Source organism: Rhamphochromis sp. 'chilingali', assembly GCF_963969265.1.
Source record: "Rhamphochromis sp. 'chilingali' genome assembly, chromosome: 12".
Classification (NCBI taxonomy): Eukaryota; Metazoa; Chordata; class Actinopteri; order Cichliformes; family Cichlidae; genus Rhamphochromis; species Rhamphochromis sp. 'chilingali'.
Genome location: NC_137939.1, coordinates 16295246 through 16321695, shown reverse-complemented (window position 1 = coordinate 16321695; position 26450 = coordinate 16295246). Strand labels below are relative to the sequence as shown.

The 26450-nt window shown below is 42.9% G+C and overlaps 1 protein-coding gene across 6 annotated transcripts; it reads right to left on the bottom strand.

Moving 5' to 3' along the window:
* Nucleotides 1-1100: 1100 nt before the first annotated feature.
* On the bottom strand, nucleotides 1101-26450 carry LOC308407994 (protein FAM110A). 6 transcript variants are annotated; one of them, XM_080900027.1, is made up of 4 exons: nucleotides 26314-26424; nucleotides 13388-13519; nucleotides 2970-3368; nucleotides 1101-2683 (listed from the first exon to the last, which is right to left on the bottom strand). In XM_080900027.1, exon 4 carries the CDS (start codon nucleotides 2671-2673, stop codon nucleotides 1282-1284), a length of 1392 nt encoding a protein of 463 aa, XP_080756153.1. In that variant the 5' UTR covers nucleotides 2674-2683; nucleotides 2970-3368; nucleotides 13388-13519; nucleotides 26314-26424; the 3' UTR covers nucleotides 1101-1281. The 6 variants fall into 6 exon arrangements, with proteins under 6 accessions (XP_080756153.1, XP_080756154.1, XP_080756152.1 ...); XM_080900028.1 differs by having other exon boundaries at nucleotides 13406-13519; XM_080900026.1 differs by lacking the exon at nucleotides 13388-13519 and having other exon boundaries at nucleotides 26314-26450.

Genomic DNA, 26450 nt, shown 5'->3' with positions numbered 1-26450 from the left:
AGGGTGAGGGAGGAGACAGACCTCTTGTTCCCAGACAAACAGGAAGTTGAATAAATACACAACAGTCTCACTTTCTGTGCTCCCCACAGAGAGACAGGTGCAACATTCACACTTTGCATTTGTCTCCTTCCTGGATTTAACTGTCATCCTACATATACTGTGATTCTAGTAAACACCATCAGATTGCACTTAAGAACAGAGATTGAATTCTGTACACAAAGTCATCCAATATTAAAAAATACATTAAATTACATTTTCCAAATAAATATTGGTCCATTTTGTTAGTATGCCATCTTCCTGAGACACTTTCAGAGCCGCAGACATATTCATACAGCAAAGGTAGCTTTTCTTTTGATCCATGAGTATTCTCTTTTCAGTCTTCCTTTCATCCATCTTTTCGTTTTTCCCTCCAATTTTTTCCCACCCTGGAGGCTAAATATCTTTGTCATGTTACACTTACTTCAACCGTCTACATGTGAGCTCATCCTTCATCATATGACTTGCTCTCATACGTGCAGGGACATACACAGCAAACTGATTTCTCGGGCTGCACCAGCACAGCGTGAGCCACGATGTGAGAAAGTGTTGCGGATGCGCACAATTAGAAGACGTTGCACTCCGATATACAGACAGCACTAACTGTAATTGACCTGAACGTGAGTCAGTGCAGCGAACTTCTGTGCAAGGAAGACGTGTGCTTGATGACATACCCTAAAATATAATGTATACAAATGATTCACTTGCATGCTGACACAAACGTGTATAATAACAGTCCAACAGCCTAAAAGGTTTTTGAAAACAAAAAAACAAAAAACAGGAATATGATCGTAGAAGCTTTTTGTGTGAAAAAGTTTCACAGTATCAACGTGGTTTTCTTCCTGGCTTGCTCAGTGACAGTCTGCCTTTGTGCCAAAACACACACACGCACACACACAGACACACACACAGACACACACACGCACACACACACACAGAGAGTACCTTTACATAAGGAGACCCTATCGCAATCATCCTCTGCCTTCATCCTCACCATTCTGACTATTATTGCTTTCAATACCAATATTGTTATACAAGACCTACAAAAGGGGGGGGGGGGGGGGGGGGGGGGGGTGCATCTTCCGCTGCAAGTACTGACTTGCAGCCCAGTTCTAAACATCCGATGTGAAATTCCGAGAACAAAAAAGAAAGTCTTTACAGGAAACACATCAACTGCAGGATTATCCGTATCTGTAACGTAAGGCAGCAAAAGATGAACAAACAGGAGTCCGAGTCCCTGACGGTCTATACGTTAGAGACGGCGTTGTTAGAATCTCTCGCCTGTCGGATGCCATACAGCCACTTGATGACTCGAGCGTTCCTCTCGATGACAGAGATGCCATACGGGACCCGCTCGTTGGCCCTTGACGGACCGTCGTCTTCGTCGTCCTCGTCCTCCCTGACCCGGTCGTCCCCACACTCCGAGCTGGGCGTGCTAACGCTTCGGAGCTTGGAGACTGACACAATGTCTGAGTTGGCCCTCGTGAAGCGCTCCACCCCGCCCATTCCCTCCACCTCCTCGGGGTCTAACCCGCAGTAGTTAAAGAAACGCTCCAGGTCGGCTGTGGCACGGGAGTAGCGGTCGCTCAGGTCCGACTTGGAGCGGTGCAGTGATGGGTGCTTGCGGGCAGACCCTTTGGAGCTGGCGTTTGAGATGCGGGTGAAAGCGGGTGAGGCTGGAGGGATCATGCCTGCTCGGACTAGCATTGGACTGGGTGGCAGGTAGGCTGAAGGAGCGGGGATGGCTTGGGATGACTGAGGGAGGGGTTGCGGTTGATTCTGGGAGGGGGGAGGGGGTGACGGGGGTGGGACTTGGGGGTGTGCGACTTGGCCCTGGGGTGTCTGTCTGGGCCTGAGCTGTGGCTGCAGCTGAGCTCTCTGGGGCTTCCGTATCTCAGCATGAGGCCGAACGTCCACCCTGCGTACTGTCACCGAGTTAGGGGAGCTGTAGGGAACTGGAACGCCAAAGCGGGGTGCGCGAGCTGGCACAGGGGGTGGACGTCGAGTCACTTCTGCTGCCGCCGTCCGAAGATGATTGTTGAGTGGAGAGGAGGTGCAGGAGGAGGTGGACGATGAGTTGGCGAGGGCGTGATTCAAAGGTTTGAGGTTGTTGGAGAGTCGGCTGCTCCTCTCCTGCTCTCCTGAAAGACTGCTACTGATGCTCTTAGCTCCCGATGACGGAGATGACGAGGAAGGGGAGGTGGAGGAAGAGGACTGGGAACAATGTGATGGTCCATCACATACGTCATTGATTAGGTTATTTAGAATATCCAAGTTTAGAGCAGGTCGTCTCCTGTCTCCTGCTCCCTGCCTGCCTGCAGTGTTCTCCCCCTCAGCCGGCGATCGGTTAACTTTCCGGGCTGGAGGGGTGTTGATCATCATCCCCGAAGGGACGAGGGGCTTGCGGATGATTGGAGGCTGGATGGGGGCCTGGCGGGTGAGTGCCACCTGCTGGCTTTTAACATACTTGGCCTTGTCGGCCTCCAGGCGCTCCACGGCGCTCAGTTTGCGGGCCCCGGGCTCAGCCTGTCGGCGGAAATAATCCGGACCCTTATTGAGTATCCTGAAAGGCATGGCAGAGGTAAAGGGGACCCCGGCCAGACGGCCATCTGAGGGCCGCAGGGTCTCCACTGGCATTCTGCACGAGCTGGACAGAGAAAATAGAGATTTTCCATGAGTTACAAGTAATTGGAACATAAAATAATTCACTTGTATGTGAAAACAGTTTTACAGCTTCATGGTCAGACACTAGCTGACAGGAGGAGAGGCAGGCAAACACCTGGCTTTAATGGTCAGTGAACATCCTTTTAGAGCTCCCACACATCCTCTCTAAGCTTAAGGGAAACAAAAAAAAGGGCTCTTTTGTACTCTTTTTCTCCCCACTCCTCCCCCTCTCACACCCGTGCTCTCAGAACCCCATTTAACTTCCTTACCGGTCGCTGTGCTGCTCCTCTGCCTTTCGTCTGTCCTCCACGACACCTCTCTTGCACTTTTATTTGTCCCTTTTCCCAGTCCGGGCTCAGTGAAAGGCTACTTGCGAGACAGGGTCAGTTGGGGTCAGATCCTCCACACCAGCCTTGTGCAGACCACCTCTATTAACTCAGCTGTGATCCAGAACAGTGAGAGACTGTGGGTCAGGGTCAGTCTTTTTCTTTTTTTTTTGTTTCTTTAAATCCAAAAGGCAAGTCTTGTAGATCAGTCGCCAGTTACTCAGACAACACCACAGTCTCTCTGATCCTCTTTACAATCCTCTGTTTAGCCCCAGCCCGCCTGTCCAGTTGTGATCAGATCCAAAAAGCCGGCCAGCAACTCAGCAGGAGCGCCCTGTAGTCCTGGAGAGGGTTAGAAAGAAACAAGTCCAAGTCAGATAAACCTCCACTTTCTTTCCACCGCTTAATACCATAACGCATCCACACATACTCTCTCTTTTTCACACATGCACGCACACTTCTCTGGCTGACAGACGGGGACTCTCTTTAACACTGAAGTGGAGCAGACGGGACAGGCTTTAATACAGAGTCTGGCTCCTCCCAGCCAGCCAATCGCATGTCGCCGGGAGACTCGGAGGGGTACAAGGGGCGGGCTGGGAGGCGAGAGGTGTGCTCGCATTGGCTAGGCTCAAAGGAGATCCTGACCAATTGGGCCCCTCCCCCTGCCTTTCAAGCACAACAAAACTGAGGCAGGGCTTTCATTCAAATGAAAATTCTTTGAAAGGGAGAAAGGGGGGAGAGAAAGGGGACGGCGGGGGAAAAGAGGGGCACCGCAGATGCAATTTTTACATTGACTTGCATCAAGCTCAGTGGGGTGCTATGAAAACATGTGAGAAAAAAAACAAAAAAAAAACCACTGAAAGCCTGCACAACTGTTCCTGCTGCTGAGCTCTTTGTGTGGCTGTTTGTGTGTTTGCATTTTAGCCTAATGAAGACAAAGTAGATGAAGATCACCGAAACCAAACCTGATTCAGCTTTTAAAAAAAAAAGAAAGAAAGAAAAGAAAAATAGTGTAAGAACAAAGTTTAAACAAAGAACTGGGACAAAGTTTTTCCTCTGCCGGAGCACAATTAACTTGTGGATTATTTCTCTCAGTTTCAGGGCTTTAAAACACTGCTAACACACATGCTGTTCATTTATTTCCCCCTTCAATTCCACAGAAAAACAAAAAAAAAAAAAAAACAACCCCACTCTCCCCCTCCTCCACACCTCTTCCCTGCTGCATGTTATCATTTACAGCCTTACACTCCAGGGTTACATCACATCCAGATAGACAGCACGGTGCGTCCCCTCCCCCACCTCCACCTCTTCTCCAGCACGTCTATCCACACATTTTTAATTAATCTTTTTATAGCCGTCTTCCTTCCCTGTCTCCCTCAACATGTGACCCTGTTTTTCCCCCCAACATCTCGCCCCGTCTGACTCCCTCTTCACGCTCACATCCACAAACAGCAGACCAGCAGCAGACGAGAGAGAAAAACTGACAGCTTACACTTAAAAAGAAAAACGCACACACACGCTTAGCTTTCATCTTGTAACAGACCAAAGAAGAGTTTAAAATAGCCTACCTCAAACTACTCAAACTAAATACTTTTGCAGCACAAAAATAAAAACAGAAAGAAAAAAAAAAAAAAAGATTCCCAAGCATGAGTGAGACGACCTGAAGCTTCTGCACAAAGCCTTTGGGAATATATGCATTCAGGGGATGGAACAAAAAATAATAATAAAATAAAGAGTCTTTCATGAAAAACACAATACAGAGAAAGCTTGAAGTGAGCTTGAAATAGGAAAAGAAAGGAGAGGTGGATTAGCGGACAAAGTCACGAGATGACGTCAGCACAGACTTGTCTTGGTGTCCTAAAAAAGCTCAAACCACTGCAGGGAAGCAGCTCTACTGTATTTTTTCCACATGTTCATCCTTATCATAGCGCTCAATGCAACTTAACACGGTTAAGCTTTAACGCACAACACGTCCAGTTATGTGACACCATGGTGGCGCTCCACCCGCTAATGTAAATGCCTGCAGCGCACAACAGTAAATACACTGAAGACCACAACCCACCTGGAGCCACTCACACACTCCCCGTCACTGTGCTGATTAGCACTTTCATCTGACTGTGTAAGTTGAGGAATTCGCCATAAAACATATGTAAAACATCACTGATCTGCTGCTGCATGTGGATCTCTTTCTTTCACATTGTTGTTTTCCTACATTCATCATCCTCACGACAAACTAACTAGTAGTTTAACAGCTAAAAGGTTAAAAGGTTTCAGGTAATTATAGAATTTCTTGTCCCTGAATCTACTCAAAGAAACTCATCTTAGAGAAAATGCTTTAACAGAAACGGTGAAGACAAACGTTAGGTCACAGAAACCTCAGCCACCTCGGTTTTAGTATGCTGTGGCCTTGTCATTACACTTACACAGCCCTCTGCCAAGAGGAGGAAAAAACACACCTCCTTTGCTCCAGATTTAGAGTCTTTTCATGTCTTTAAAAACACTAATTTCTGTAAGAACTGCCAACCTTTGCTGGAGTATTTGTTCTATTTCACTGTGTCCCAAAATGTCCAGCCAAACAGCTTGTGATCCAAAGTCTACACATTTTGTCTTTTTAAAGCGTGGTTATTGATTTCTATCACTCCTAATGACTAACATACACTTATACACAATTACTGGTGTGAACAAATCCCACAGACACAAAGGGGGCAGGAGATCCCTGTCACACCAGCATAAACCCACCTCTGCTGATAACTCTAATCCCCTGATCCACCCTTTATTCAGTCTTTTTGTTATCATTCTGCGCTCAACAGTTTGTGCATTGATATTGTTAGTGAAGGAGAACGAGTTCCAACAACTGACAACAATTATCGTCAAGCTGCTAAATGAATTCCCTCTTCATGGAGATTAGATTTGCTTTAACTATGTAAATGTTAACCCAGTTACCCTCCTTCCTTTGAGCCTGCCAATGAGAAGAGTCGTCCACATGCAAATACTGTGAGCCTGGATAGTCACTACTTTAAAAACAGCAGCTATTGTCATTCATCTTCTCCAGTGAAAGGGGTCAGATGGCTAAAAGCCGCTCTGCTAATGGGACTAATGTGTGTGCAAACGGCACCATTAAGCCTCTCGTCCCCACCGGTCCACGAGTTGAGCGTTGCAGCAGCGCTCAGTCTCGTTTCTCTTAACTTTTCTGCCTCTTGGTTTCCGTTCATGTTCTGTAACTGCAGTTGATGATGTCTCCAAAAAGGCAAAGGGCCGAGGAATGATATTCCTATTCCTCAATGGAAACTTGCGCATTGTGATTATCATCACAAAACTATGCAAACCGCTGAGTTGTTATGAATCGGACTGTTTTTACGTTCAGTTTTCTAACCACCATATAAGTGGCCAACAACATGGTTTATGATGTCTGCATGAGAGAGAGAGAGACTGCGTTTCATGGCGTGTGAGTGACTGTGGGGGGTGAATAACAGAATGTTTGAAATCAAAGAGAGAAGCCCAAAATGTCTGCGCGCACAAATGTTGTAAAGCAGCTGAAAGGAAACAGTGACTGGCATTTTACCACAGCTGACTTGACCGTGCCGCCGGCTTAAGTGTAATTACAGAGAGAGCCCATGAATGGGAGCAATTTGCTTCGCCAATATTTTCTAGCAAGTTACTGAATAAGTAGCAGCTCGTGAGGAAACGGGTTGCAGTAGGAGGGTGGGGGAGGAGGAAAAAGGAAAAGGTGAGAATAGGCAAGATTAGAAAATATATAATAGCAGAGAAAACAAGAGAAAGCCCAACTAAGAGAGATAGTGTCAACCTCCTATCCAGGGTGAGCCTCACAATAAGAATGAATCATACTGAGTCTTAAACAGTTCCTGATGCTGACTCAAAGCCAGAGTGCAGCTCCATGCGATACCATTCAAATCCTTCAGTTTTTGAGCCTGTCAGCTTTACCCCAGCATGGAAGGAAAGAGGTGGTGAGTTCATCAACAGTGACTACTCAGCTGCTTCACCCACTGGAGGGATGAGCAGGAAGCCGGGATTTATTTCACAACAGAACGTGAGTGGGAAAGAGAAAACCAAACAAACGTCCTCGGCTGTGGGCAATTCCCGCAGGTTGACCCTGTTTCGCGGTGAACTTAGCTCATCTATTTCTGGACACTTGGAGTTTCCCGATTTGCTCCTGAAGCCTGTGAACACCCGACTGTCAACTGCAAGGAAGCCCACATGGAAATGCTGCACTACAATCCAAAGTGTTCAGGAAGGGGGAAAAAAGAAAAAAGCAAAACAAACAATGCTCCATGCTCATAGAAACAAATAATGAAGTCAGTGAGTGGGTAAGTGATCTAGTGAGCCAAAAGTCACATGCTTCAGACTGCTCAGGCAGTTTTTTTTCTGCTCCTAGCTCTGTAGATGACTGAGCGCACTTATCCCTGATTTAGTTATAACTAAATCATTCACCTGCTGTGCAAACCTGTTTGCAAGTTAAGCCAAAGGAAGGTCTACAGAGTTATAGTTTATCTATTTGGACCAGACCTGAATTTATCTGTACCAAAACCCAGTTCAACAAAAGGTCAAGAAACAGGACAGTAAGCAAGATGGATCGTATTAACAAATCTCTCATCTCAGTGCAGGGTTCAGCTGGTGTCCTCCCTGTGGCTTCCAGATGAACGATAACCTGATGAGAATCAGACCAAGCTTGGACAGAAACTAATGCAACACAAGCCCCTGCCCATTATCCCACTGGGACACTCAGCCTCAGTTTTTAAAAATCAATAGAGAGCTTAAAAGAAGGGTTCAAAAAGTTATCAACCACTCCCCTTAGGGCTGATTTAGGAAGCTCCAAAGAATGATAATGAAGACAGACAGTTGGTCGTGACAGCGTCAGACCTTGCTGTTATTCTGTTGAGCGGCTATCAGCTTCAGCCACGTTGCTTGTTTCCAACTGAAGAACTGCTCCTGGCTGGATGGACTGACATGCATGACTGAAGTGTCTGGACAAGGTTATGCAACTGTTTTTATACGGACAGAAGTCGAGTCGACTGCAAAAACAACCACTGAACCATAAACCGACAGTTATTATAGCATCCAGCTCGTCTTTTTTCCCCTGGATCTCCCCGCTTCTGTCAATCCGTCCGTCCGTCTCCCCTTAAACCCCCTCCTCCACCTCTGCCCATATCTGTCTGTGTCTGTGGCCCCAGGAAACGCACACATCCATGTACAATTACACCAGAGGGGGGAAAATGGAGGTCAAACCAATGAACTCTTGTGTCTGTGTGCCTGTGTGTTCACGTCAGGAAGAGAGTTTTGACTGAGTAGGTAATCACAGGAGAGCAGGTGGCTGAGTCCTCCCTTGGGAAAACTAAGCCAAGCTGTGAAGACAAATACAGAACATCTGTGATGTGTCCACATTTGTAAAATAAAGGGAAAAAATAGATATAGGGATCATTTGAGTGCAGTAAGTAGTAAGAACAGTGTGTAAAGTGTATGCAAAGAAGATGATAAGAACATCTAACGGGTATATAAATGAAACATCTGCCTTTTACTCCAACTTCCTTTTAAGCTGACATCAAGTTAAGATGTGCCAGACATAGAAGACTACATAAACAGTGCATACAGACACAACATTAACATAAACAGATTCTTATAGTGAGTCAGGTTAACAACACAACCAAGTTAGTTAAGGCATTATAACAATTTAGCTAATTCAACTCTTAACCCGAATTTGCACTGTAATATGGTGAACATGTCTCAACTCTGTATATTTTATATATTTTATTTATTGTTTACTCTATTTAATTTGTAAAATATGTGTACACACACACACACACACACACACACACACACACACACACACACACACAGAAAAATATTTAGTATACACATCCAGAAATGCATATACTATTATATATTGTACATATATTTATTAGTTTCAGATGTAGCCATTCTTGTATTTTGCTTGTTTACATTATTGTATTTTGCACAACTCTGTTGCTTGTGAAGCTCGCACACAAGAATTTCACTCACATGTGCTGTACCAATGTACCTGCACATGTGATGTGACAATAAAAGTGATTTGATTTGATTTGAACAGAGGTGGCGGACGTTAGCAGGCAGCAGTGCAAACAAGACTGTTGAGTTTATGGATTTATTGATTTAGCTAGTTCTGACCACAATTAGTTCATTAGAGTGTAATTAAAATTGCTGCCCGAGTTCTAGTGTATTTTTGCTAAAGGTCTGATACCCATGAAGTTTAGGTTTTAAAACTAAGAACTATTCCTGAGCTCGAGTGCAAAAGGTACGTAGGTATATAAATTAGACTGCATGATATTTGCATATCATTAGCCATTTTTCACCCTTTCAACCACTGATAGAAAATGCATATTTTGTTAACAACTGTGATCCTAAACTACATATTGTCAAGAGGCACTTCACACTTATTGGTGTGACTCTCTTGAGTGGGGGGTAAACTATACCTATGACCCCCCCTCAGGAGGGTCCCATGAGGCTCACACCCTTCAGTGGTATGTAAATTACTTGTGTGCTGTGCTTCTATTTTCACTTTAGAGCTCATTAGAGTTACACGGCTCAATTGTAATCTCAGAGCGCCACCCTCCAATCGTCACGAAATGTTAAATATCTGTGAGATTTATATAGTTTAAGCACACTGTAACCGCTTGAGGTAGAGCATCAGAATTTATAATGACCCTTGATTTCCTTTACACGTGCAATGAGTCTCACCACAGCCACTTCAGACTTCTGTACAGAATGTATGTAGGGTGTACAACAGGGGTCCCCAGTCCACGAGGGCCGGTGTCCCAGTAGGTTTTAGATCTCACCCTGGGTCAACACACCCATGATTAGTTCATTACCAGGCCTCCAGGCCTCTGGAGAACTTCAAGACATGTGAGGAGGTCATTTATCCATTTGAATCAGCTGTGATGGATCAAGGACACATCTAAAACCTGCAGGGACACTGGCCCTCGTGGACCGGGATTGGGGACCCCTGGTCTACAACATAGCCTATACAAGTGCCCACTGCCAACCTTTATATGCCTGTGAAGGCTTAAATTTATGATGCAGAAAAAAGATTCAGCACTGTCATTTTTATTATAATTTTCCCCCCAGAAATATAACAAACTGTAAGAACTTGGACAATTCTTTTCCCTCCTATTCTGGGTACTAACATGCAGGACTACCACTCATTGACTTTACAATGCCTGAAGACATTCTGCCATTGCTGCATCTCCAGAGGATAAAATAACTCTGATCCAGCAAAGATTTTTTGCTGATTACAGAATCCACTATGATATACCCACCCCCCATCTGATCGGAGTTTGCATCAGTGGCTGGGGGCAACTACTCCCACCTCAGTCAGCTGGAGCTAATCTATTAGACAACGCACACTCACACCTTGGGGTATTAAAGCATTAAAGTAAATATACCTACTAATGCAATTACATGGTAGTTATGTCCTTTTAGTATGCAGCTGTGTTAAGCACAGTCATCTGCTGCCATAAAGAGAGACACACACACACACACACACACACACACACACACACACACACACACACACACAGGAGGGAGAGCGGTCACTGGAGTCGCCTCAGTGGCTAGGCCTCAGAGTTGGCTTGGATACAAGGAGTGTTTTACTCATACATGTACAGACACACTCACACAGGACACATTCTTCTGCCTTTAACCCTTTGTGTAATCCTTGATTAGCTCTCACACTGGTGCTGAAAGCCTAAAAATCATTCATGAAAAAAAGAGTGGGGAAAAGTCAACTTGTTTAAAGAGAGATATTATGTGGGAGATAAAATGAAGCACCTCTGGAGTGACAACAGTAAGCACAACACGTTGCTCTACAACAAGAATTTAAATTCAGTTTTAGGGAGGGTATATTGTTGGCTCTGCCAGTACACGTGAAGCTTCGCAGCCCCTTACAGCTGAGAGAATGAAATTAGTCCTGGAGCAGAGCTGCCAAAAGTTATAATCAAGACCAGTATTTTTAGGTTTGGCACCCAACTCAAGGACAAGGAAGTACCGGCAGCGACAGAGAAACAGACAATAGCACCCGCTGTGATAATGCAGGATTTCATCCAGAACTGAATGTCATTTTAATAAAACAGGGAAAAGAAAACCAAATCGTTCCATAAACTGACAACTTTGAAGCGTGACCTGTCCTGTGGATACCTGCCAGAGGAACAAGCCCTCCCCTCCGTTTAGATAAACAACCCCCACGTGTACACACTGCTGACTGTGCTCAAACAGGAGAAAAAGCAAAGTTTACTTACGTTCTTTAAGCTGTTAGCCGGCTCTAGGAAACCCAAAAAGAAATACTGAACGTGTCAGGCTGAAGGAAGCAGGCAGCAGCTCCGAGCGTGCAAAGCTGTTCTCAGCTGCTGCAAGTTGCCAGTGAGCCAGTACTTGTGTATGAGCCAAATGAACACTAACCTGGAGGGAGTCTCTGCTCTTCAAGCTATAAGACTCTCCCCCGTCTCCTCCCACATCCAAGGGAAGACTCCACCTCAGGAAAAGACCGGAGGAGGAAAAAAACCCAACACTATGTGAACAGGAAGCCTGAGTTTTTCCAAGCAGTGACACAAACCTTCCTGACACTTTAACTCTTTGAAATTGTCCCGTCAGTTACCCAGAACCGTGGCACCGTTAATACCAGAAAAGGTAATGGGGCTTTGTGTATCGCATCCGGATGCTGAGGTATCGCCAGTTACTATAAGGGAAAAATCCGAGAAGAATAAAGCAGTTTCTTTAACAGCTTTAGCAGAATTATCAGTCTCAGGGGGGAAAAAAAATGGTAAAGAAACATTGTAGGTCATTGAAACACTTCGGTAATCAGCATCTAGTGGAAGCAGTATGTAAACTGTATGTGTTGCACTCCAAGCAGATTACTTTGCAAACACTGAATTACTAGTTTTTACCTCTTGACCCTCTCGTCCCCATGAAGACTTTTCAGAGCAAATAAATAAATCTAAACTTAACTCTGTGGATTCTATTTTATCATCTCATCTTAACACTGTAGAGATAAACGGCCAGTCCCTCCGGAGCAGAGATGCACTCATCTAACATGTGGACTGTACAGAATTCTGATCTTGACTTAAAAAGCTGCAGCAGATATGAGTGACAACAGCTGATGGGACAGCAGCAGCTAGCAGGAGAGCTAATGTACTCCCAAAAATGCCTGCGACACAGTCTCCCTTTACTTAAATGTAAAGTTGGTCAACTGTGGTCACACCAAGTTGGTTTGACTGGAAAGTTCCAGCAAGAAGACGCCTTGGCCTCCATCTCTTATCTACTTTCACTTGTTATCTTTATTCAGAGAGACATTATATAAAGGTAGAAACTAGCAGGGCATTTGTTTGTGTAACACTTAAGTGTTGTCATCAACTCAATTATTGTTATTTCACTTCCTGCCGTTTTTTGCAGCTCTACAGACGGGTGGAGGGCGGGTGGGGGCGAGGGTCCGGAAAAGGAGAAACTAAACTGTAAATAACAGTTTCATGCAGCAGAGTAATGACTCTCACGCAGAGCTTAAATTAGATTTGTGCCTTAGATAAATATTGCCCATCTCAGGCCTAATTTGATTTGACATTTTCCTAAATGTTAAATACAGATTTAGTACATTTATATTACTGGATTTATTTGCAAAGTTGAAGCAAAGTCCACCCTGATGTTGACTTACTAATAAAAAAAAATAAAAAAATGATTAGGTGCTAGGTCAGTGTTCAGTATCGGTACCCAAAGCCAACATGTGCATCTAATCCCAAATGGAAACGTGGCATCCCTAATCATAAGGGCTTTGTTTGGTGTCAACCTCCAAACCATTTTAATGGTAGAGTTGAGAGGACTACAATTTTCCAGGTGGGTTCCATTTAATTTACCATCTGTGACAACGTCCAAATAAAAACACTCGTGGCTTTCTTCAAGTGAAATATTACCCTTTTCCTCTCCAACAGATCCAGAGATAACGATGTATGCTAGTAAGTGAGAAAGTCGGGAAGGGGAGTGGCTTAACAGACAGTGGGCGAATTCAAGAAAGCAAATATTATTATCAAAGAGGTGTGGCTGAGGATATCCTGTCACTGAAGGCAGTAAAACAGCAGTTCAGGAGAAGCCTTACTACTGGAATACCTCGACAGGATTCCTGGAATACTATATATAAAGCTCTGTGTACTATATTTAAAGAACACAAAAAAGCAAAACTTACTTGTCTTCTACATTCAATATTTTTTTTTTGTTAACATCTTCCACACTGTGGCTGAGCTGCTCTTGCTCATTACAGTCTGAACACACAGCAGCGCTTGTTTAAAGGAGCAGTCAGGGCAGGCTGCACCAGACCAACAAACACATACACAGATTCAGGTGCTCACAGTCACAGGTCTGAGTCCGACACACATGAACACAGCGGTCAGTCATTCTTCTGAGGCAGCAGCAGTAGGAGGGGACTTTCACTCCATGCTGCAGAGGAAACGCTGTCGACGGCTCTGCATTAACACAACGGGAGTAGGTTAGATAGGACGCATGTAGAGCTACATGATCTCTGACCAGTATGACATATTAGCCTCTTTTCCCCACTACTACCTTCTCGGCTTGACCAGACCATTAGGGTTTTCAATTAGGTGGTAGGACAGGTACCAGGTACTTTTTAGTACCTACTTGACGTAAGCAGGTCGAGATGAAGGGGGGAGTGACATCAATGGATGAGTCATGACAGCAACTCCTTCACAAGAATCAAACCCGCCATTTTTGAAACCCACAACAAGTGAAATGGCTAAACACAAACTGACACCATGGTCCAATAATGAGGTGTTTACTATTGGTTTAGCAGCAGGTATATATAACGACACCCCACGCGCATTATGTTGGTTCTCAAATGTAATGGAAAAATGACCGAAACCCAGTAGAGTAGAGTAGAGTAGAGGCAGTGCTAGTGAACAAGAAGCAATTGTGAACACCCTCCAGGCAGAAAAAAAAAGAAACCAGAGATGTGACAAAAACTGCAATTTCTTTCATGGTCACTTGAGTTTGGCTTTAAAAGGTGAGTCAATCTCAGAGGGATCCCATTTTAAAATACCCAGCTTAAGAGAATTATTACTTTATATATAAGCAGTTATCCAGTTCTCTGTAATGCACCTGTATAGTTTATTTGACTAACTGATGCTAGCAAGATTGCTAACCCAGCTTGCTAGCATTAGCTAATAACTTCTGTGCATTTATTTGGGAAGTTAAGCTAAATCATTACATTTATTTTTATGATTGCCACACCATAAAACTGCAGATCAGCTGAGCAAAAACAACAACAAAAGTTTACTATTTTAGGGTAGAGTCAGCAATTGGCTACTTCAGACTGACATCATTAGCCATCTCAAGCCCAAAAAAAACCCCCAAACAAACAAATATAATGATCAATGATGAGATGAGAGATGATGATGAGATAGCCTTTATTTGTCAGTTGCAGGTCTTTTGCCCACAACTGAGCATCACATTGGGGAGACAGGTCAAATATCCCAGCATTTACAGAAAAGATCATTTAGAAGGTTTAGTGGAGTTACAAGCCAGCCATAAAATCTAGAGCTGACATATTTCAGAACGATACCTCTGTAACTCTGAACCTAAACAACGATGTAAAACTAAATACCAGATTTTATTATGAAATTATATTAGGATCCTATAAGGACAGGACTATATCGTGTAAAAAGGATGCTGAAGCACCAAGACAGGATCATACTTCTTTGCAAATGCGGAATTTTCTCATATATTTAAATTCATGACTGAGACAGAGACATGGTGCTCTAAGTATCTAAAGCAGTCAGAGAGCGTTCCCTGAACGTCTTCCATTAACACACATGACTGTGCTCTGAGACTCAGAGGAGGCAGGTGGATTAAATGTATTAGTGTGAATGTGTGGTGCCTTCTCATTTGGCAAATACTCTGATCTATGATACACAGATGCAGACACAGGCTCTCATACAATGTTGAGTCAATATTGACAACCCACTGGAAGTCCCCCCCCCACACACACACACACACACACACACACACACACACACACACACACACTTTTTGATTCCGAGACCACCGAAAGAGTGTGAGGGGGGATAAAGTTACAGCTCCACCCACTTTCTCTCATACCACAACTATAATCTCTGTCACTTGATGCACACACCCAGATACACTTCACAAATGCAGGGACTTGCTGGGCTAACATGTCACATTACTCTTTCCGTTACATGCTGGCATGTCCAAGCAGGCCCAGTGTCTGTCATCCTGCAGGAATCAAACTGAGGTAACAGAGTAGGAGTGTTCACATAACTCACAGAAAACTTCTCAAAAGCACTGCTGTAAGAGCTTGGATGAAAAGCACAAGAAGTTACGTTCCTGTGGTCCAAGTTTCTCTATAGATACTCCTGCTAGTTCGCACAGTGAAGGGCATTTGCATTCAGAGACCACAGAATTTCAGTGACACTGGACAACTTTAAACTTCATGTTTCCAGCAGTTATTTAAGTGGGCAGGTCCCAAGTTAAACTGAAGCAATTACCAAAGAGCGAAGGTTACCATTGATTGACATATGACAGGGCGGTAAATGGACATCCCCATACACAACAAAGTGCTGCACAAAGAGCAAACTGCTTTCTGTGTGGATGCACCTAAAGTGTTGACCAACACAGAGCAACATGATACTCAAGGACTCTTCACCACACAGTTCTTACTGAGGCAGTTACTCATTGAACATTTCAGGTTTTATTAGATTTTTGCAGGCACTGCTGTAAATGAAATTGTACGTCCCCACTAACCCAGGAAGAGGATTTTATTCATACTGCCCACTTCTACTCTACTCTATTAAAAAGGTACTCCAGAGATTCAGTAATGCCGTTTAAGTAGGAGAATTCACAGGAGGCAGATTTTAAAGCAGTCCTGTTCTGTTCACGTGCACATCCACATTTTAAATTCCAGGACTTGACCGTGACTGTGACACATGAATTGTGTTAAAAGGTACTCAAGTGAACTTTCTTCTGATTGCCTCCCTCACCCCCAGCATATACAAAACACACAGTAAGGAAACATATGATTGGTCACTGGTTGAAATAGGTATACACTGGATTCTACACTTCCCTCAAAGGTTCATCTCATGAATACTTTTTCCATCGTTTGGTTATTTATTTAAACAATTGTACATTCAACCATTTCCCAGGCATAAATACTCCTCAATAGCTATATTGGTGCGATATAAAATCTAAATCAGAATCCTTTAATAATCCCTAAGCAAATTATTTAAACAAATTGTAAACAAAACAAATAAATGCAGCTAATTTTTATATCTGAACACCTGAAAAAAAAAGGTTGAAGCTCCGGCAACAATATGAGTGTTACAAAACTAAAACTACACTTTTCACCCAACAAGTGGCCTTTAACATCCAAACTCCTCAGTGCAAATCCTGTGATGTCAGAGTCAAGCTATGATCCCAAATTCTTAAAGAGAGAGAGAGCGAGAGAGAGAGAAAAAAATGGCAGCATAAAGAAGAATGATGCCGCTATGAATTCTTTGCTGGTTAATTACATTTTTACTTGACCTGCAACCACTCAAGCTCTAAAAACCCAGCAACACAACACGTACCAATGCTGTGCCTCAAAGCAAGGCTACTCACTACAACCCTGCACATAACTTTGCTAATGGTGCATCACGCCTTGTTTAACAACAGTAACTGGATGCTACAGGTCCATTATGGAATTAGTTGGAAGAACACTAATGACTGTGTACCAGATTACATCTGTGCTCATTAAGAACACCGTTTACTTAAGCTTACATCAATCCGCACACTGTTTCAGCGAGCTGGGAAAGGCAGCTCAGGAGTAAACCTGCATTTATTTGCTCTTAGGAGAGCCCCTCCTACAGAGTTGGAAAGTCATTTTCTGACTTGTTTTGAAGTCAGAAACAAAATTGCCCTTAAAAGACCGTGTGCTTTGTTCAAACAACATGTGGATAACAGTTTCCCAGAATATAGCTCATTTACCCGTCTTACTCACGTATGCTGATAATAACTATGTTTTCCCACTATGGTAAGCTACCCCTAACAATATAACCACAAATCTAACAATATGACATAAATAACCCGACAACCTGCATGTACTTATTTTAAAGCACCATGTTAAGTAACTTTACTTTCAGTAGTCACCAGTGAATAAAACTGCATTTATAGAATAAACAGTCAAATCTGACACTTTCTTAAACTTCCCTTCAAATATCAACTTCTCATTGAATTCTTTGCCATTTATCGTCTCACGTATGCATTTCTTTCCAACTCAAAAACTAACTGATAATCACGATCGGTCCTTCCTCATGAAATGGACTCTGTACAACACTACAAACAATTTGCATCTACATGAAGACAGCATTGCAAAAGTGATACTAACATGACACAGCAGCAGAGATCTATAGCATAGCGACATGTTAAAAGCTGTTTATTTAGTTAGTAGGTCAGTAGCCCCTGTGTAGAGGGGGCAGGGTAAATAATGGTTAACTATTAGCCCGTTTCCAAATAATGACCTCAAAACAGCCAGAGGCACCGATGACAAGCAAGAGGCAGTGTCCCACACATGCAGTGATGAAACGTAGACCTCTGAGAATAAAGAAAAGGATGGGTGGCATCCAGACATCAGTCAGTTGTGTCAGCAGGGTGGAGCACATGGAAGATCCTCGCAAAATAAAACAAAATACAGAAGCGCGAACACTATCTATCCATCCATCCATCCATCCACTCACTCACTCACTCACTCACTCACTCACCCACCAACAGGCACAGTCATGTGTGTAGAATCCAAGAACTGATGAGCAAGCAGTCAGTGACACGTCAAAGCTAAGCACAGACTCACCAAACCAGATATTTCTACTTCTGTCGTTGCAACTACTTCAGTGTTAACTGTCTAGATCCCAGTATCTGATCCAACTATGATTAATGGCCCTGTGTGTGTGCGCGTGTGTGTTCCTGTCTAGCTATCTTTGTGAGGACTGAAATCTGCATTCTACTATACTTGTGAGAACCAAGAGTCACTTGTGAGGACACACTCACCGGTCCTCACAAGTTTGAAGGCCTTTTTGAGTCTCAAAATGTGGTTCTGTGTGTGTGCGTGTGCACGCGTGTGTGGAGGCTGCTTGTATATAATAGCGCCAAACAAAAACACCATTAACTGTAGATACTGGGAACAAAATACCTTTTTTAGTAAATAAATGCTCGAGTAACACTTTCAGAAACTTGTTTTCCTCTTGTGGAGGCTCGCTCAGCTAGCAACTCCACTGAAAATAAAACTAAAAACAATTAAAAAATAAATTTAAAAAAAAATCATGGGTTTTCCTTTTAATAGGTCAAGTTCCTCTCTGTGCTATACAGCATCTCTTAGTCACTACACCAACATGAGAGCCCCGAGCTGCTGACCTCGAGAAGTCAGGAGATACAGAGGCACAGATTGCCTGGACCAGAAGTCACACTGACCTCATTTCTTAGGAGGAGACTTGACTAAACTGTAAGTACGGCCGCATGACTCCTACCATCTGGGATATTTGGACCAGAGAGGGCTTAACCTGACTGGGAAATTCAAAGAATTCTCTCTGTAAAAAAACAAACAAAAAAACAGCATGAACACGAAAAAAAAATAAACATGTAAAAATGTTTTTTTTGATCAGTTTTTAGAGCCTTTGGTTCTAAATAACACTTCTCAGACACTGGGGGCAGAAAATCTGCTTTGCTCAGCTATTCAAAAATAATAATTGGAAAAGACAAAAAAGAATGATCAATCTGCAACTGAAAGGAGACACTAAACAATCTCTGCAAGTATTTTCTTATATAATGAAGCATTATAACCAGCTCCTCCTCTGGTGAGTGCAGCTGGGAGTCACTGCAGCCCAGTAAGCCCATCGTAGAGACACATAAAGCAATTCTCCACTTGCTTTAGGCTCAAGTGTCCTTAAAGCCTTCAGCCGATCCTCACCACCATAGCCAGCTGCAGTACACTGAAATGAATCTTAAATATTCCCCTATTAACACTTTATGAAGGTTGTTGAATAAGTTAATATATCCACTAGACCATAAAAAATTCAACAACCTCACATTAACCTTCACTTACGAGTTCCTGCTTTTATCTCATGACATTAAAATATTGCAATGAAGGACTTTCTTAAAGTAGACCTATAATTGTTCCGTAGATATACTAAATACTAGAGGTGGGAATCACCATACATCCCACGATACGATATTATCACAATACTTAATGCACAATACGATATTATTGCAATATTTTTTTTAAAATATTTTGCGATATTCAGATTCTGTACATAAAGGTAAACTTTATCAATATTCATTTTATCTAATATCAAAGTCTTTCTCTTTCTCTCATTTCAGTCAGTTTTATTGTTTGTATTACAGTCTAGGCCAACTTAACTGAATGCAACCATCTGGTACAATTATAGCTATTCTGAACTATGCAATTTGTGAAAACTATGCAGCCCCTTCAGCAACTGAAGCATTTGAAAGTAAATTAAAACAAAATATAATTTTACATTAAATAAAAAAGTTTTAAACTTAATTAAAATAAAACATGTCTTAAATTAAAATAAGTAAACTGTCATGTTTATTGCTGCCATAAAAAAAGTTAAACACATTTGGACAGTGAAGGAATGTCAGGATTCTTGCTCAGAAAAAGGATCAACATGCTCTGAAGTCAGAGTTCCAGTCCACAAAAACTTTTTTTGTAACAAAATATCGATTTCTGCTGTCCCTGTATCGATACATTATCAACAAACAAAATATCACGATACTACACAATATCGATTTTTTTCCCCACCCCTACTGAATATATAAAATATATTTAATATAAAATATTAAAACATGATCAATGTCTAAAAGCTCATCAAGATCAGTGAGTGCATGTAATCTCTGCAAGCATAAAAAGCTCAGACTTCAGACTGCTCCTCATGTTTTGCTTTAGGGCTAGGGGTGTCCAACTCCAGGTCTCGAGGGCCGGTGTCCTGAAGGTTTTAGACGCGTCCTTGACCCAACACAGCTGATTAAATGGCTAAATTACCTCATCAACATGTCTTGAAATTTTCCAGAGGCCTGAATCATTTGATTCAGGTGTGTTGACCCAGGATGATATCTATAACCTGCAGGACACCGGCTCTTGAGGCCTGGAGTTGGACACCTTTGCTTTAGGCAGTCCCACCTGTGAACACAGCAGTCCTGCATAGCTACATTTCAAGTCTACTGTAATGGACAGCCAATCAGAAAAAAAAAAGTTGCCTCAAAGGGAGCAGAGCTCGTTTCTGAAAGAGGAACTGATAAGTAAGGATTATTTTTTAACTGTCCGGGAGTTGAAAACAAGCAGAATAGGTTTCTTTTAATGGCCAAGGAATGAGTTCAGTAAACTCATTTCAATGTACAGTATTGTGCAAACACTTTAAGTCACCCCTCATTTGATTTATTTTGCTTCCAAGGAGGACTTTGTCATTTTTAAAGTGGTCTTGAGCAATAGTTAACCAGGCTTTTCTGAAAGGCTTTCAAAGTTTAAACATTGGCTGTTCTTTTCACTCATTTTCAGTCCACACTTTGTACCTGATCATTTTCAGAGGAATGCTTTCTTTGCTAACCCACTTAACACAGACCCGTGAGTCATTCAAGCATAAAAACACACATAACTAAAGGGGTAAACCAGTGTTGTGTCTACACAACAGAGAATTTAGCAAAGAAGCTAAATTTCAAATTTCTTTAGTTGAATCTATGAAAAGATGGTTACACAGTGTGAACGGTATCCGAAAGCCATGTGCGTAAAAAACAAGAAACGAGGTCATTCTGAGGACCAGGACTGGACTCTGGGTGATCAATCCAAATGAAATATAATGAAATATTTGGTTCAAACTGTCATTAATTGCAGATGAGAGATGTACAACAGTGTCTACAGCCATTAGTGAAAAATGGTTGAGGCTCTGTCAACCATTTTAACAGAGAGCCCAGGTCGATCCCCGGGCTCTCCACCCTGGTCGTTGTGTCCTTGGGCAAGACACTTTACCCTACCGCCTACTGGTGATGGCCAGAGGGGCCGATGGCACGATATGGCAGCCTCACTTCTGTCAGTCTGCCCCAGGGCAGCTGTGGCTACAACCGTAGCTTGCCTCCACAAGTGTGTGAATGCGAGAGTGAATGAATAGTGGCATTGTAAAGCGCTTTGGGTGCCTTGAAAAGCGCTATATAAATCCAATCCATTATATTATTATTATTATTATTATTATTGTCTGGGGCTGCATTTCAGCCAGTGCACACTCTGCACCCATTTCCCATTTTCTTAACAAAAATATCAGGAAATAATGGGTGGGTCAAGACTTTTGCACAGTACTGTATATATGGGCACAAGAAAAGATGCTTGACCTCTAATCGCCAGCACATTTGGATGGCTGTGACTCAGCAGACGACGGAGTCTGTGTGATCGTTAGAAAGTGCTATGAAAAAGTGCTTTGAGGGCTTAGACTCAAAAAGCCCTTCACAAGTCCATTTACCATTTACTTGCAATCAAAATGAACATCATATTTAGTGACATGTGAGTAAATAAATCTGATACTAATCTGGTTCATCCAACGTAAAGTAGTTCGTGGAACAGTGTTGCATAACGCCCAACTGTAGCTGTGGCTGCGCTGTATACTCTGGCCAAATGGAGCAGATTACCCTCCCCAGTCTGAATAACAGTGTCAGTGTAAGATGACCTCATCGCCATGTCAGTGCAGATAAACTGCAGGACAGGACGAAGATAAAATTCAAAACACAGGTGGCACCATGGAACAGATGAGAGCCAGAGACAAGTCAGGAAGCTACAAATACACAAAAGAGGAGAAGAAGAGAAAGAGACAACAAGCAGGACTTGGCAAACTCAGCAAAACAACGCAACGCTGACAGCTTCCAGGCAGCAAGTGTGAAAACGCAAGCCTCTGAGTCAGTCCATGTGACACGATGAATAATACCGACTGTTGCAACAAGCGTAGTGGGAGTCTTTGTGCCTCCTACGAACACACCACTCCAAACTCTCCCTTTGTTAATCTCGGCTAAACTCGACTAAAACAGAACTCATTGTAGTTTCTCTCAAAGATGAGTGTTTACATGTAAACACACACATACACACACGGAAACCCAGCGTGCACTCTGCAAAGAAAAACATTTTCCCTTGTTGTTGGCTATATTACAGTCTACAGCTAGTGGAGCATTACATAGCTTAAGCCACACTATTATTTTGGTGGCTATTTGTTGTGATGGATTGTGTGTAGGTTTCAATGGAAAATATGATATTTTGCAGCTAATCACAGGCTTGCTGCCACATAAACAGTGTGGATAAGCTGAGAGAAAACGGAACACGACTAGACTCCAGCGGTGAGCCAAACTATTATGAGTGCCATCTGGGGTAACTTTTCAGATGAGATGTTCCAGCATGTGTGTGTCTGTGTGGCAGCTATGTTGGGCACAAACTGTGACATTACAGTCACTGACTAAAAAGGATTGCTCCCCCCCCTTCCCAGAAAGGCTAAAATTAAGATGAGGCACCACCAGAAGGACCAAAATACTGAAAAGTAAACAACAAGAAAGATTTTTTTGTTCTTAAAAAGATGCTCTGAGAGATTCTGGGACAGCAAAGCATCATTCTGGGTTTCTGCTGGTTCAGAATGACATACATCCCCTCCTCTTACATTAAAGTCCATGAGTTTGATACTTTACTGTGACAAATATATCCATCGTCTTATCTTTTCACACCTGACATTTTGATGATCAAACATGTCTTTTATATTTGGGCAAATATTATGAAATATGTTGTGCAAAAAGAATTTTTTTTAAACAAGAAAAACCTTGCTCATTTAAAGCAGATTTATAAAGATTTACAGTCCCGTGTTAAACGCTACTACGCAACTGGCCACTTTGTTAGGTACACCTGTTTAATTGTTCGCCAACATAGACACCTAATCAACCAATCACATAGCTGCAGCCCAGTCCATTTATCCAAGTCAACATGGTCAACACAACCTGCTGAAGTTCAAAGCGAGCATTTATATTATTTATACGAGCACAAAATCATAACTACAGTCATCTACAATATTAGATATTCACTTCTGCTTCAGGATGCATCAGATAACCTAAAAGACCGAGTCAACACGTCTTTAGAGGGGAGAGGAGGTTCATAAGAAAACAGTGGATTGCTACGTCTAACCATGCACCCTTATACAGTGGGGCAAAAAAGTATTTAGCCAGCCACCAATTGTGCAAGTTCCCCCACTTAAAATGATGACAGAGGTCAGTAATTTGCACCAGAGGTACACTTCAACTGTGAGAGACAGAATGTGAAAAAAAAAATCCATGAATCCACATGGTAGGATTTGTAAAGAATTTATTTGTAAATCAGGGTGGAAAATAAGTATTTGGTCACCTCAAACAAGGAAAATCTCTGGCTCTCACAGACCTGTAACGTCTTCTGTAAGAAGCTTTTCTGTCCCCCACTCGTTACCTGTATGAATGGCACCTGTTTGAACTCATCATCTGTATAAAAGACACCTGTCCACAGCCTCAAACAGTCACACTCCAAACTCCGCCATGGCCAAGACCAAAGAGCTTTCGAAGGACACCAGGAAAAGTATTGTAGACCTGCACCAGACTGGGAAGAGTGAATCTACAATAGGCAAGCAGCTTGGTGTGAAAAAAATCAACTGTGGGAGCAATCATCAGAAAATGGAAGACATACAAGACCACTGATAATCTCCCTCGATCTGGGGCTCCACGCAAGATCTCATCCCGTGGGGTCAAAATGATCATGAGAACGGTGAGCAAAGATCCCAGAACCACACGGGGGGACCTGGTGAATGACCTGCAGAGAGCTGGGACCAAAGTAACAAAGGTCACCATCAGTAACACACTACAACGGCAGGGAATCAAATCCCGCAGTGCCAGACGTGTTCCGCTGCTGAAGCCAGTGCATGTCCAGGCCCGTCTGAAGTTTGCCAGAGAGCACATGGATGATACAGCAGAGGATTGGGAGAATGTCATGTGGTCAGATGAAACCAAAGTAGAACTTTTTGGTATAAACTCAACTCGTCGTGTTTGGAGGAAGAAGAATACTGAGTTGCATCCCAAGAACACCATACCTACTGTGAAGCATGGGGGTGGAAACATCATGCTATGGGGCTGTTTTTCTGCCAAAGGGACAGGACGACTGATCCGTGTTAAGGACAGAATGAATGGGGCCATGTATCGTGAGATTTTGAGCCAAAACCACCTTCCATCAGTGAGAACTTTGAAGATGAAACGAGGCTGGGTCTTCCAACATGACAATGATCCAAAACACACCGCCCGGGCAACAAAGGAGTGGCTCCGTAAGAAGCATTTGAAAGTCCTGGAGTGGCCTAGCCAGTCTCCAGACCTCAACCCCATAGAAAATCTGTGGCGGGAGTTGAAAGTCCGTGTTGCTCGGCGACAGCCCCAAAACATCACTGCTCTCGAGAAGATCTGCATGGAGGAATGGGCCAAAATACCAGCTACTGTGTGTGCAAACCTGGTAAAGACCTATAGTAAACGTTTGACCTCTGTTATTGCCAACAAAGGTTGTGTTACAAAGTATTGAGTTGTATTTTTGTTATTGACCAAATACTTATTTTCCACCCTGATTTACGAATAAATTCTTTACAAATCCTACCATGTGGATTCATGGATTTTTTTTTTCACATTCTGTCTCTCACAGTTGAAGTGTACCTCTGGTGCAAATTACTGACCTCTGTCATCATTTTAGGTGGGGGAACTTGCACAATCGGTGGCTGACTAAATACTTTTTTGCCCCACTGTACACAAGCACGGTTTTCGCGAGTGCTATTCAGTGACACGCTCTTCAATGAATTAAAACAAAACCAAACAGCCCTTGTCATTTCCACCACTATTTTGGCACTGCTGGTACCAAGTAGCATGCAAAGTTTCTGAACTAGACAAAAGGCTGTTATCAATGTTAACGCAACATCTTCCAATCACATTAGAAGAGCAGGATCTCGTCTATTGCTTCAAAAACAGTGAAAATACACCCTCGGGCTGTGGTGGGTCTCCGTCTAAAAGCCCCATAAGCTTCTTTCCAGACAACACTAACCCACACTCCTGCTACTATTTGATGTTTCCTCTCTTCAGAAACAAAGTCTTTGCAAATTCTTCAGCAGTCAAATGCGAATACCAGTAGGCCAGAGCTTCACCACTGCTATAAACATGTTTGAATAGTAGTAATGTTTTTCCAGTATAGATGTAAGAAGCAGTCCCATCTACATTAGCTCAATTACAAGCCACAGCAACAACAAAAAAGTGGCAAGTGAGTGACTTTTCTAGGCTGCAAGACACACATTCCTATCCTGGAAATTATTAAGAATGGAAATTACAAGGGTGCGTTTGTGACTGTCGCCCCAGGTGAAAAGTGTTGCAAGGCATTTACCTCACCTCGTGCCCATTACTGCAATCTTTTACCTGCCTACCTCACGCGCAGAATTTTGTAATCAGGTCCCATTGTGGTATCTTAAAGATAACTCAGCTGACCTTTTGACCCTGGAGGAGTGGACAGAGAAATTACCCAACATGATTCAGAGCTTACATCACATACAAAACAACTCACTTTGTCTAGACATGCGTTTGACATAGATAGATTAGATAAAATAGACTATATAGATTGAAAGGTTTAAAAAAAAAAAAAAAATTAATCAGCTGAAGAGAAGGCTGCTAGTGTCAATACAGGAAGGGACCTCCAATTCAACAGCAATGCATTTAGGGCCGTAACTTCCTCCTTTGACACACAAAAGGGAACCGTTTTCCTCCCCCCTGGCAAAAACCTGAGCTTCAATACATCAACATCCCGAGCACAGTGAAGCTCTGCATGACCTTTAAACCAGACTCACATCCTTTTACACGACTTCCTCTTCTTATGCAACACTTCTTTTGTGCACGTTTCCAGTTAAAGAGCACATTTTCCAGCATGGTGTTCTCCGCAACATTTGAGGCCTGCTGCAAGCTCAGTGGGCCATTTCAGACTCTACAATCGCGAACCTACAGATCCACAGTCAATATCTTCAATAGTAAAACTAATTCGTATCTCAAGGTCCCCTTAACACAATGCAAAAAGATGTCCATCTTCCTTAGATGCGACTCCACTAGCCAATACACTGTGGCAAAGGTGTATTCCTCATACAGGTGCGTAACATTAACCTATACAAATGAGCAGTTCAAAAAGATTACTCACCTGCAAAACCAACTGAGTAAAGCAAATACAGTTCGACGTTCAAACAGCTGTGTCAAAGCATTTAAACACAAGTAAACCAACAGCAAGCTAACGGCATTGGAGTTCACTTTCACGAAACTTTCAATGTTGGCGCGGAC

Excerpts from the sequence above, each read along its gene's own strand:
- LOC308407994 (XM_080900026.1), bottom strand. The coding sequence starts at position 2,673 with ATGCCAGTGGAGACCCTGCGGCCCTCAGATGGCCGTCTGGCCGGGGTC.